Source organism: Cebidichthys violaceus, unplaced genomic scaffold (genome assembly GCF_023349555.1).
Source record: "Cebidichthys violaceus isolate CVI_PGR_0920_01 unplaced genomic scaffold, fCebVio1.0.p SCAF_4, whole genome shotgun sequence".
In the NCBI taxonomy this organism is placed as follows: domain Eukaryota; kingdom Metazoa; phylum Chordata; class Actinopteri; order Perciformes; family Stichaeidae; genus Cebidichthys; species Cebidichthys violaceus.
Genome location: NW_027176594.1, coordinates 5385978 through 5400330, shown reverse-complemented (window position 1 = coordinate 5400330; position 14353 = coordinate 5385978). Strand labels below are relative to the sequence as shown.

Here is a 14353-nt window from a genome sequence, read left to right as displayed (position 1 = left end):
AACCATACAACAATAATACACTTTTATATAATTTAAAGTCATATTTAAAGTTTACATTGACACTGAAAAGTGCGAGTGTGGTTTGACTGAATGTTAAAGAGGCTCGCCATGGGGAAGTTGGAAGGAGGCTGGGAGATTGAGTGGGCGGCCTTTCCTCCTCGTCCTAGTGAGAGCAGTTTCTCATGTTTGTTTTTTTAATACAACGTAGACTTTCAGACTGAGAACACCTTGGTCCATCTTTAGGCAGATTTGTTACCTTACAACAAGTTAGAAACATACAAACAAAACCTGCAGTGTCTAAAGGAATATTTAATGATCAGTATGATACATACTATTAAGAATTTACACAGTAAGACTGATATACCCTTTTTATGAGAAATGAGTCTGGGGTTTCTTCTGGTATATGACAAAGCAGTTTTATAACTTCCTTCTCTAGTTTATGAAATTGTAATACATATTATCTTTTATGTATGAAAATGTTGATACCATTCCCTCCCAGTGTTCTGTCAGTTACCAGCAACATCTCGCCAGAGACTATCTGTTCCACTTCTTAGTTCCTGAATCACATCCCCATTGTTTACATGCAGTTTTTCACTTCTTCCTTTAAAATAAAGGAAAAATAACTGTGCTTGTTTGAGTTTTTCTCATTGTATTGGTTTGGACTATAGGGGAAAACCATAAAGGCAGTTTACTTTAAAACCAATACATGTTGGTTTATTGTTTGCCTTTCGAATGATAAATAGGCTTATTAGGAATCATGCATGGAAGCTGATACACAAACACATTACATGAAGCTGGACATATCAAATCTAAGGTTTAACTGGCCAGAAGAGCAGACTAACAATCTGCAGTAGCAGGATGGATACATCTTTGCTGAAGAAACATTAAATAAGACACATCTGCATTTACATCCAAATCAATGATCCAGAACGATCCGTTTTCGATTTCATGGGATTCCTGGGAAACTACTGTACAGATATGCAAAAGGATCTTGATCTCAGATATTATATTATAATATTAATATGCGAGATGGATCATTCAAATAAGACTTCTGACAAGCTATTGATGTGGATATATAAACACACAGACTTGTTATTTGCCAGTATCAAACTTAATCTAAAAGGAGCTGAAAGAACTGACCTCATGCAGTTGCTTAAGAACACATTTAATTTGGTAAAACTAATTTCTTTTAAAGTTATTTCCCATTTCACTCCAACTAGTTTCCATACTGTCAAAAGAAAGTAAAACTGTTCAGTGTCCCCTTTTTCAAAAGGGATTTCTGCACCGTTTAGTTTCATCCACTGTTAAGTGGAAATGACCACTGTGGCGTCATGGGAAAACATTTAAATTTTATCAAATATTTCCCAACCAAAAGGGATTCTTTGTAAGAATTTCCATTTTCTTTTCACAATGCCGAGTATGACTGTGCGCTGTATGTTCCCATGTCTCACTACACACATACTGTACATCATCATGGGTACTGAAGTGCCCTCCTTTGGCCAAATACAGAACTTCAGATTTTAGACAAAAGTGTAAGAGTAATGTCCATGTCCATGTCCGTCCAACAGAGGGCAACATACTCCTCACTATCTTCACTTTCCTTCCTTACAGAACAAAAGTATGTGAACACTCCAACATAACGCCTATGTGTTTGTTGGACATGTCTTTCCAAAATCAAGGGCCTCCACTCTTCTGGAACCGCTCTACACAACATTTTGGATCCTTTCTGGAAGCAGGGATTTGTACCTAGCTATTTGAGCAGCTGTTAAGTTTATTTGATTTCACTGTCGCTCATGGTTTGGGCTTTGCACACTCCCTTGCGGGCGACCTCGAATGCAGCTCCCTTGTAGGTTGCAACACACTGGCTGTTGGTGCGTAGGTCTGGCTGAACCTGCTCCCACACCTTCTGTTTGGGGTTCAGCTCTTTGTCTGGTTCACCTGCAGTCAAGAAGTCAGTTTGATACATTAGAAGAACCGACCTTGTTCCCTTCTCATTCACCACAAATGTCGGATTTATGATTCCAGGACTGAGAGTATAAACCTCCTTGCATAATCGAATTAGAACAGCAAAACCATGGCCAGCAAAATGCTCCCTTCAATCACAATATTCCTTGTGTCGGTTTGGTTGGAAATGGTTGTTAAATTTAATTTCATGCTACGGATTCAAATGTAATAGTACCTGGGAAGCTCTGGAAAATAACTCTGTCCCCTGGTGCTGCTCCGCTTGGAGGTTCAAGGATTTCAACCTTGTCTGGTGAGCTGGCACACATCACCACAGCCTGGGACACCACTCCTCTCGTCTTGGCTGGCTTCAGGTTACACAACAGGACCGCCATGCGGTTCTGCATCTGCATGAGGGACAGACATTTGCCCTTGATAATAAAAAATAAAAAAACATTGTATAGCCTATTTACAGATGAAAACAAAACACCTCGAAATTATATTCACACTGTTGTTCTAGTTCTAAATAACTGTGTCCAGTAGTTTATAGTTTGTGTGTCAACAGAAAAACATAAGACTTTTGAGCCTAGAGACCTCTGTGATTTACCAACATTTCAAAAGAAAACTAAAAGCAGCTTCTGCCAAAAGCTGAGAAGAAGAAAAAATCTTTTCATGAAATGATGTATGCCACATCTTAGAAAATAAAGATATAATTTATTGAGGTGCATCCTTTTAGTATTTACTATATGAATTTAGAATCAGTTATGTTGTCAAGATAAATCATTTTAAAAAGGCTTTGGAGGTACGGAAAGTACATACATGCTATGATTAGAGTATGCGTTTGTTTTGCTTAATATCTATTCAATTATAACAGACAGTCAAAGACCACTTCCATCAAACTCATAAAGCATTTCGTCAAATATTTCAATTTTTTTTTTTGCTTGACAGAAATGGAGAATATTCTGTAAATAAGATTTATATTTTAGATCTTAATGTTAAATGCCAATTCATGTTATAAAAAAAAGGGGCGCAAACTATGTAAAACAGCCCCAGACCAAAATTATACTTAAGTATGTGACCTAATAAACCAATCAATAGGCAGCTGCAGCAACAGCGTGCTTGTCATTAAAGCTGCAATCAGAAAGCACTTAATTAGGCTGTGCTATACATCACTGCAGTACCATCAACAGTTTTACGAAGCTAATCTAACATTTTTTGTTTGTGCGTGGAAAGGTTGTCTCATCTAGATATTTTTCTTAGGTTTTACAGTTTTTGGCAAATTCAGACCGTGTTTTAAATACATGACCTCAGCCGGCATATGTTCTGATTTAAATGACAAACTATAAAGTATGTATCCACATACTTTTGGTTTGGGGCTGTTTTTTGAGGTTTGGGGAAGCCAATTAAGGGAAATATTACTGCTACACCACACAACGATGTTTTAGGGTACATCCCTGAAAGTCTCTTAATTGCTTCCCCGTTTCCCTCACTTGCATCCTTTCCTTGCATCTCAGTCCCTTCAACCAGGGATGCATGGAGGAAACTAAGCGAGGAGAGAGGAACGAGGAAGTATGTTTTAAGAGACATGAGACATCCATTCCTCAGTTGCGTCACGTGAAGCAACGTCTGTTTCTGATCACAGTCGGCTTTAACAGCTGGAGAGACTTTTGATAGTTTGTGTCTGCACACATGATCGCTGTACTTAATAATAGTAACTAATAATACTAATAACTAATAAAGACACACAGTAATCATCACTGTAGAGGTGTTTTCTCTGTTACCTCTTTAATAAACTGTGTTCTGTTTAAAAGCACAGGACTGATTTCTACAGCAGAATGCGTTTGTCATATTTATGACTTATTTGCGTCTGTACGTTTTGAAATTGTGACCGACGTGATAATTAAATAACCGAGGATATGATTATGGTTTCTCTTAAATGATATAACTCCTCAAACCCTCAGGAATGATCAGCCTCACGTGACTGAATGAAATGATGATAAATGATGTAAAAAGCTCTCTCTGACTTTAATTGTATCCATAATAAAAGTTATTGAGGGAAATATCAGATCATGAAAAGACAAATCTTTCTAATAAATGAAGAAAGTTGTTTGTGGTCCTTTTGTTCTTCAGTCTACAATGAACATATATTTAAACCAGATACTGAATCAGAAGACATATCAAATATAAAGCTTGAGTTTAATCTGATCCGTCTTCACTGTTTATATGTTGAAAATTTTTTTATCAGTCCGATCGGCTGCAGCGTCCAATCACATCACTGATGAACAAAGAGGGGGCGTGTCCGACGTTAAAACACTTCCTGGAAGCCTGTTCTCATGGGTCCTTGCTCATGGCTCCTCAGAGATCTCTCCTCTTTCCTCGATCCTCACTCCTCCGAGCTAAATAACAGCTTTGGGACGGCCGTCAATATGGCGGAGCAGAACAACTTCCGGTTCAAGGGAGGATCGAGGAGCGAGGAAATGACAATTAAGAGACTTGAGATGTACCCTTAGACAGTAGTGTGTGCGCTTCCAACTTTGAGGCAAAAGTTTCGGGAAGGACCTTTCCTGTTTTAACATAACTTCCCTGTAGAGCCTGTCTGCACAGAGCACAGTGGACCCCTTTGGGAGGAATTGGAACGCCGACTGCGAGCCAGACTGTATCATCCTAAAGCAGTGCCTGACCTCATTAATACTGTTGTGTGTATCAACCTCTACATACATTCTGAGAATTCTCGTTAGTTAATAAATTCAACAATTCACAAAGTTCTGTGACCGGACTTCTTGTAGTTATGAGAGCTAAAACAATGAATCGACATTCAACTAAAAATCTATATGCAGCTTTTTTGATAATTCATTTATTGTCCCTTTTCACCAGCTTCTTAAATGTGACTTTTTCTGCTTTTCTCTGTATTCTAACATTGTAAGTTTAATACATTTTGTTTTTGAACTGTTAGTCTGACAAAATTACGTCAACTTGGCCTCTGGGAAATTCTTATGTTATAACAAAAATGTACAGACAACAATTAATCAAGAAAATAATCAGTAGATTTATTGTTAAGTCAAAATAATCGTTAGTTGAAGCCCTAATAATTACATCTAAAAAGCACATGATATTCAAAAGAATCTGTACCTGGTCCAGAGGAATGTGCTTAACTAGCTCGCTGACCACCGTCCTGGGAGACGTCTCTCCAACATCGACCTGCTCCACATACAGACCATCGGTCTCTGGAAGCTGCACAGTTGTGATTATACGTCCAACGCGCAGGTCCAGGCGCGACACGTCCACCTTGGTATTATCTTGGCTTGGAGCTGCCTGCTTCTTCTCTGCTTTCTCCCCTCCTTGCATCCAAGAAAGACAAGTACTGGTATAATAATCATGCACACAAAATCCCAATGGATTTAAAATGTTTCCCCGTTTCATTACAATGTTTCTTCTTCACAGTAGAAATCTGATATAATACTGCGCTTATGTGTGAAAATCAGACGGTAGATATTCATCAAGCGTTAAGGAAAGTTTGGATGAAGAGATGCATCTGTGAGAGTTGTATGCTAAACTCAATGTGCATTATGAAAAAAAATGGTTTAAAAGCACTTAATAGTTCTGCAAACTGATAACTTATGGGACATTATACATAAAAATCATAGCAGAATGATCCTTAACATCTGCAGCATCCAATAATATTTGAGTTAATAATGCTTCCAACTTTGTGTCAACAGTTTGGGAACAGAGCTTCCCTGCTTCAACATGTCCATGCTCCTGTGCACAAAAGCCAGTTCCACAAAGAAATGTTTTTCTTAGTTAGCTGTGGAAGAACATGACTGAACTGCACAGAGCCTCGACCAGGCTAACACATTTGGGATGAACTGGAATGCAGACAGTGAGCCAGACCTTATTACCCAAAATGAATGCCTGACCTCACTAATTCTCTTGATGCTGAATGAGAATCCTGTGGAAAGCATTTAAGGAGAACGGAGGCAGCATGTTAATGTCCATGGTTTTGGAGTAAGACCAAGTTTTCCGAAGTACAAATAATGGAAAGTAAGGAGTGACCGATATGTTTGCCTCTTCCACTACAGACAATCAGCTGCTGCTGTGAGTGCATTGTTGTAATTGCTCAACTAATGGAGCTCAGTATTTCTGCTGGAAAATAAGAATGTGCCCAAGTTGCTCATAAAAACCTCTTATAAGCTTCTGATGAAAACGTATCGTTTCCACTCAAGATATAAAAAACGTGGCACATGAAACACACACTGAGATGGTTTTGTGGACTTATTGAGTTCACTGCATGTCAGTGACTTTTGATAATTAAATCAACTACAGATTCGTTAAGGAATAAGCAACACTACTAGTGTACAATAGCAACCTTGTAGAGGGGCTGCATGTGACAGTTTTACATAGAGCTGCAACAGAGTAAAAAAATGTATTATCTGTTTATTATCATACAAGGCAAAAGGAAAAAAAGCAAATACATTTGAGAAGCTGCAACCAGCAATTGTTTAGAATATTTTCCTTAAAACTATAAAATTGCTGCAGATTTTTTGTTGATTAAGTAATTAATCAAATCATCTTTACATAACGCTTTAATCTAATTGCGACAAATTTACAGTGGGCCAATAACAGCAATAAGCAATAACTTAACACAAGCATATTTAGATTTTGAGACGTTTGGATTGTGTTTAAAATAAAATCTGGTAAACCAAACTATAATAATCTTGTCATGTGGCTGAATGGGTGTAAATGTCTGTCTCCAAACCTGTGGAAAGACTTTTAGAAGAGCAACTGGAGGGAGAGTTGCTGTGTCAATATGAATGCCGATGCAATAGGTGAAATGTTGCCAAAAGTATGACTCTAACATTACACCTGTATGGGATTGTTGAACCTCTGCTTCCCTGAACTCACCTTTAGGCTTGTTGTACGTGGACACTCGGCCACGGAAGCCCATCTCGTGCAGCTCCCGGCGGACGGTCCTGGGACTCACGCTGGCCCCGGAGGCGGTCTGAAACTCGGCGGTGAGAGCTTCCACCGAGGGCGAACAGTTTTCCAACGCTACTTTCTCCAGCACTTGACGGTCCTCCTCTTTGAGCTTGTGCGGTCGGCCGCTCCGGGGCAGAGCCGTCGTTATTCCTCCACGTTTCCACTTCAAGATGACAGCGCTCACGGTGGACCGCGGCAGGTTTAACAGAGCGGAAATCTCCCGGACAGACTTTTTGCACATGTGACATCCAACGACGGTCCCTCGCTGGAAGTCACTGAGCTCCTCGCTGCGACCCATTCTACCGCAAATGTCTGGAGACTGCAACCTGCATTGATTACACCTCCTCCTCCTCCTCCTCCTCCTCCTCCTGTTTTTCCTTTTTCTTCTTCTATGCTTTTGGCAGTTTGAATACTGCCCTCCACAGGATAAAAATACGCATAAAATAAAAATAAGAACAGGCCTACAAATGTAAATTATACAAGAATAAAGTCAAAATTAAAGGCAAGAGTGATATGGTACGATTAGCCGCAATTTTTTTTATAATATGATATTATATAATATGATTATGTAATGATAGGCTAATGTTAATGCGTATTTTAGGAACAACACCTGATCAGAGGCAGAGCCTCACCTGTCATCATGACAAGTAAAAAACAAATAATGCTAAAATAAAATAAATATTAATATTTCTCTACCGATCTGTGCTATAAATGTAATTTCTGTAAGATTCCAATCATTCCAAGCATTTTTATAATCAAAATCGCTGAATTAGCGCATGTCCTGTTCAAACAGAGAGGAGACACGTGAGGTGAGGCAGTGACGAGCTGTTCCTCACCTCAGATTGGCAATCCCTCACAAACTGGGTTGAGCATTTGCCTTTTGCTTTCTCATTGTTTGTCACCACTGTAATATTTGTAGACACTTTTATTATGTCCTTTCTTTCCATAGAATAGGTAATGTATTTCACGTATGTGTAGAACATATTTAGTGTTGCTGATCTGACAGAAACCGCAGTGAAAAAGCACAGAGGCAAACACTACTCTGCCTCAAAGAAGAGGGCGAGCGAGAGCCCACGGGTCGGCTTTATGCTTGTTCTGTCGTTGCTCTTCTTCTACACTTCTCTTCTTCTTATATTTTGCTTTGACCACAAACATGTAAGATTCTATATCCAAGCTTAAAAATGTCTCAAAAAACAGGGGAATATGAACAAATCATCAGCAATTCAACGTCGGACAGGTAAAGTAACCTTTTATGTGTTTGTTGTTCTCTTTATACATCCGTGAGGGATATTTCTGTAGGCTCACCTAGCATAAGTGTTGTGAACTAAAAAGAGTAACCTGATGAAAAAAAAATGCTTGCTTAGTCGTAGCATCAGCTGCAGCATTTCCTGTTGAAATGGGATCAGAAGCGTTAGTGGGAGCATCACATTTCATAACACAGACAGTTTTAGGGAATACATTCTTTACTTGTCATCTGAATATAAGAAGTTTTCCGAGCAACTAAGACAAATTAATTCATTATTTGTCTTTACTTAAGCATGAATTTGCATGTATTGCCCTATCAGAAACATGGTTTAAGAGAGGATGGATCTGGAGGTGGAGTATCTCTGTTTATTCATGGTGACTATGAATTCAAAATGTTGTCTTTACTCTAGTTACCTTTTCCCTCTTATTTATAAAGCAACATGACTTACAGAGTTACATGAGTTCTGTATTCAAGATTAATAGAGCTAAACATATTAAGAAAATAATGGATAATACATCGTTCCACAGTAATGTTAGGTAAATCTAATGTATTAATCTAATCTAATGGGTGAAACGGCAGAAAGGAACCATGAGCTCCCCATGTTCCTGAGTCAAAACTGATATCATGTAACCGTCTCTTTCATCCACGTGTTGTGTGAACGGTGTCTAGTTTAGGTAGTCCAAGTGTCAGAGCTGACAGTAAAGCGTCCTTTATGTCATTAAAGGCAGCAGTCGAGAAGTCATTCCAGGTCAGTTTGTTCTGCTCAGAAAGATGTTTACCATGAATCATGGGAGAGAGGAATGCCTCTCTTTCTGAGTAGTTTAGGATCCACTGATCTAATATGACGTCATTCATATAAAGCTCATCATTTGTTTCTTAGTTGTGGTTTAGGCACATTTTGAATTGCCTGTATTCTCTTGGGAGAGAGGGTTTTGCCCGCTATGTCCCAGATATGAAACTTTATCGAGATCAAATTTCAATTTGACGGATAGCCTTGTGACCATTTGCAGCCAACATTTAAGTAGGATAACTGTAATTGTAAATTACTCTAATCTGCATGCTTCTTCTGTGGGGCTGCAAATCATGATGTCATCAAAATATTGTAACAAGGCAGAACCATTTGGTAACTATAAATTAGCCAGATTGTCTCTCAAGACACTGTTTAACACCAGGGCATTCTGGATATCCCTGAGGACACCGGGTCCCTTTAAATTAGAAGCTACCCAAAATTGACTTTGTGCACAGGTACAGAAATAAAAATATTAAAAAAAAACATTGGCCAAGTCGAAGACGGAAAAACTGTGTCTGGAGGGATGAGTGACATAATGGTGTGGATTGGACACTTGCGGTGCTCGCGGTGCACCAAAGCATTAACTGCTTGTAAATCTTAGACAAATCGTCACTCAGTCGGTTCCCCCAGGTCTCGAATTTTCTTTACCGGAACGATTGGTGTGCGCAACACCAGAGAATCATCACAAATCAGATTCACCCCTTTCACACCCCTCACCAGTCCTACGTCATATTTGTGTGCAGACCATAGAGAGGAAGGCACCTCAGACAGCTCAGCCATGTTTACCAATGGAACATTTCAAACCATGGTGTGTGTGTGTGTGTGTGTGTGTGTGTGTGTGTGTGTGTGTGTGTGTGTTTTTATCAAACATAAGTTGAGTTACTCTTTTACTGTTAACATTGATGTACATCATATTCTATTCTGTATACATCACCCTTATTACTGAAGTGAGTTGAGTCTTACTGTGCAGCCAGTCAGACATGTCCTTCCATCTCCAACAATGGGCCTCATGCATAGGACACATAGGACACATGTGTGAACTCCCTCTTAAACAACTCAGATTGTGTGGGAGACAGAGAAACAGAGACAGCAGCAGCATTTTCTGTCCAATAAATGTCCATCATACATAATTTCTCTACCTACCAAATTTATAGGGCAGTGATCAGACAGTAGAAATGAATGTTTGTCTGTGATGTTATCTAATATACAGGATAAGGGCTTTGTGTACATTTCACTAATTGGTATTCCCCTGAGCCAATCAAAAATGTAACATATTTACCTTTAATAGTTAACGTGTCTTGTGGTAACTTTCTAAAAACTTAATTTTTTTTCGAGTACATCTGGTATGTGAGTGTGAGTGGTGTTTGTATGGTTTCTAATGTGATGTGTGTATTGATGTACAAGTTTGTCATAGGCAGAATCTAAAGTTAACTCACCCTCTGTTGTAATGTGTGTGCGTCAAATGGTCCATCACTGAGGTCCGCCCCACCGCCTGATCCTCCCCTCTTGACTGCTGATGTTGAGCCCTCCCACCAGTCCTGCCTCCATGGAGATTGTGGGCCGTCCCTTAGACAATGTCCAAGTTGCCACTTTTATGGCACACAAAGTTTTCAGCTGGTGTGTGTTTTCCAAAGTCAATTTTCCTCCTCGCCTGTCATGGCCTGATTCCATTGTCAGCTGGGCATCCTCAAGTTTGCGCTGACAAAAGTCTTTGCTTGTTCTCTGTCGTTGTACTGCTTCTCAGCGTGTTCAGCATCTTGTAATATGGTTGCAGTCTTCTATATCACACAATTCTCTTTAGTGTGATGTTTTTCAGATTCATAGATGGCAGGAAAGCCTTCTTACAAAGTTCTGTCGTATATAAGATATTCCAGGTTGATTACGACTGGTTTGAATGACGCAGATATTTTATGATAACGCACAAAGGAGGTCATAGTTCTCTTGAATTCTGTGAAGTTGCTCTATGAACTCTCCACATGAGTCATGGCCTCTTCTTCTTCATGTCTTCTTTCTCTGTTGTAATGTCCTCTTTTTCTTGCGTTCAGATAATCCAGGTTCATATTGTCACCAGTGTTCATTGATGGGCTTGTAGCTGTGAGCGTTGACATGGTGCCTGTAGATTTTGATGAGTCTCGTTCGTCTTCTTCATCCTTGGAGTGTTGAGTGGTGGGTTTGGCTGTAATGTTGTTTGTGCCTGGGGAGCATACAGCAGCGGCGTTGCAGAGACCAGATCAGGATCCACTCGACCATGTAAAACAAATTCAAAACAAAAAACAAAAACAAAGTTCAGCAGTATATTTTCCTTTTCTATCAGTTGTGTGTGTCTTATTCAAATACATCTGTTTCTTTCTTTACCTCTTGGACATTACTTCATCTGTTTCTACTTCGCCTTTTCCTCTCTGCTCCAGACACGGTTTGAGTTGATCACATTTTTGTCGTAGGCTAAAGTTGCTTTTTCCAGGGATCCCCAATTTGATCCGTTCTTCCAATTGTTAGGCCGTCTGATTATCTTTGTCCCACATGTATTTTGTTATTGGAGGTAAGACCTTGGCATCGGGCTGCTCAGGCTCATTCTATGACTTTTTATCATTTCCAAATGTTTCACCTTTATTTTTTTTTATTTATTTTTTTTCATATCATTCTCTTTTCTTTTTTTCCCAACTCTGTGTATAATTTCTGTATCAGATTGAGACTGAATAAACCTCCCACAGGAAAACCATTTTCGTTTACTTATTTGTTTGGATGCCGGCAACTCACCTCCCCATATTTGTTTTTCATGAACATGACATTGGGTCCATCAGGCGGAGTGTACCCTGGCATTTACTCTTACTAGCCCCCATATGCTAACCTTTTCACTTATATGAGTCTATCGCGCGTATCTCTTTAAACAATATAAATACAGTCGTCACCGTGAGTTTCAAGATTCGTTTCTGGCACAATCTGAATAAAGGCCGTTGCTGTAGACTCCCAGTCTAAGCCGTCTTTATAGACGCAGCAGTCCTTACGGACTCTTTGTCTCTTTGGTCAAGCGACTTCAGCATTTACCGCCTAACCCCAAGATAGAGCAGGCGTCAAATGCTCACCTCTGTTTCCCAGCATAGGTCAAAGGACTTCAGCGCTTAGCGTACCTCCCCCCAAGGTCTGCAACATGCAGCACTAAACACTCATCCTTGTTTTCCAGTTCTCCTTTCTTAGACAACATTTACTTACAGACTTTCGTCTCACAGGTCCAAGGACTGCAGTGCTCAACGTCTACCTCCTCGAAGGTCTGCAACATGCAACGCTAGACACTCATCCCTGCCTTGTTATCTACGGGTCAAAGGACTTCAGTGTTTAGCTCCAAACCCCAACACTCACCCTTGTTTTCCAGCTACCCAATCGTCACTGCTCAGAAAAACGCTAAAATACTAAAATAAGAGTTGTGCCAACGTCCTCAATAAAACCCACAAAAAAAAAATTAAAAACCCCAATGTGAACAATAATAGACATATTTGCTTTTCAGTCTCACAATATGGTCTTCCAGGATCAATTTCACTCATACGATTATTTTTAATAATTTCAGCGACTCACCAAATGAGAATTTGTAGTTATTTGGACTCAATGGGTCCTTCAGGATCCCAGTGAAGACGACCAGGACAGGGATCGGGCCTCTCTCTCTTAATTTTGTCTGGAGGTACGCAGAGGCAGAAGGGCCAGTTCACCGATCCCTGTTGGCTCCTGACCAGTGGCGATTTTAGCCTGAAATTTCTGGTGGGGCAATTTTGTATGACGTCATGTCACCGTCACAGAAATAGAGGTAGCTGATTATTATAAGCAGTAGGCCTATATAGATCAGTAAGATATGCTATGGGCTGTATTTTGGGTGCCAGCAGGGAGCAGAAATCCTATTTCAAATACATTTCACATGCTTCAGCGCTCAGCGCGACACAAAGATGTTGCCTATAATACAGCATTAAAATAAAATGATTGCAACAAAGTAAAAAGATTAGACAGACACATACCTCAAATAACTTGCATAATTTATTAAGCTTGTGGCACACGTGTGGCATACAATATGAAGCGAAAGGCACAACTGAAACAAATAACAGCAACAAAACATGCATGTCCAAACTGAGTCTGCATTAGTAGCATTTCCAAAAAGAAGGCATGGGAAACAGAACAGTGCTCGTGTTGATGTGCTAGCAGTTAGCCATGTCTTTCTGTCATACCATTCCGTCTGGAAAGTTCGAGTCGCTTTCTCACCAGGCTGCAGCAAGATCAAATCGTCTGGTCTGTGTGGCCCCAAACGTTTAATTTCTGTAGCCGAGGGTTTATATTGCGCCTATACCTTATAATAATAATAATAAAATAGCAGACACGGGGCTCTGTATTCGGCGCCAAGATGACCGCCACTTTAATCCTTCCCACACCCTTCTCAGAAAACTCTTTCCTCTCTCTCCTTCCGTCTCCTCCTCCACAATAAAAGCACACAACACATACACCGGAACACTGCTTCTTAACATACTCAACATAATAGCTTACATTTCTAATTTCTCTTCCAACGACAATGCACTAAATTGCACCCTCAACAAATAGTCTACATTATTCATTTAAGGCTGAATTAAAACACTTCCAAAATACTCGAAATCTAGCAATAGCTAACTAGCAGTAACGTTATCGGCATTGAGCTGTCTGATTACGATCTGACTGTATGTTGTTTTTTTTTCTTGGTCACGGGGTACTTTTTTCGCGGTTTACGCAATATTCGAGTCGAGTTGCTAGGCAGATTTCATGGGGCACATCTGAAAGTGCCCCATCTCCCAATGTAAACTTTGGCCTATGTGGTTCACGCTCATTGGTGTTTCCATGGTAACACTCTTAAACTTGCGCCGCTGCCCCACAAAGCAGAGAGGGACAGCGGAGAGCAGCATTTCACAGAGCAAGCACACAGACAGAAACACACACGAATCAAATTACTCCAAAACAGGACTATAATGCTTGTGAGTCAAGTTTATTCACACACACATTCACGCTACTTTGCATATTAAATAAAATAAAATATATTTTGCCACAAAGCACAGACGTATTGATCTTTCTGCACAACAGCGCCATCTAGATCTGGTGGGGCAGTGCCCCACGTGCCCCGAATGTAGAAACGCCACTGCTCCTGACGATCTTGCAAGGGATCCTGTTCGTGATGCCAACTGTGGTGGAAAAAAAATCCTATACCCGCTTTGCGTGAGTCTTCTAATGCTGAAATACATAATACCTTAAAACCAGGTTGTCTTTTAAGTATTTATTCTCTGCGCAGAGAAGGTTCAATCATCACAACAGAATGCATACAGTCTCAGTGAGGAAGAACCTCGAAAAAAGTGAACAAGCTTTCTTTATACAGAATGAGCAAAGGTGGGGGCCGATGGCCG

The 14353-nt window shown here is 40.0% G+C and overlaps 1 protein-coding gene across 1 annotated transcript; it reads right to left on the bottom strand.

Moving 5' to 3' along the window:
• LOC137885401 (aminoacyl tRNA synthase complex-interacting multifunctional protein 1-like) lies at positions 1-7246 on the bottom strand. Its single transcript, XM_068727661.1, has 4 exons — positions 6841-7246; positions 5071-5279; positions 2180-2348; positions 1-1938 (listed from the first exon to the last, which is right to left on the bottom strand). The coding sequence occupies exons 1-4, from the start codon at positions 7211-7213 to the stop codon at positions 1772-1774; spliced, it is 918 nt and encodes a 305-aa protein (XP_068583762.1). The 5' UTR covers positions 7214-7246; the 3' UTR covers positions 1-1771.
• Between the last annotated feature and the right edge of the window lie 7107 nt (positions 7247-14353).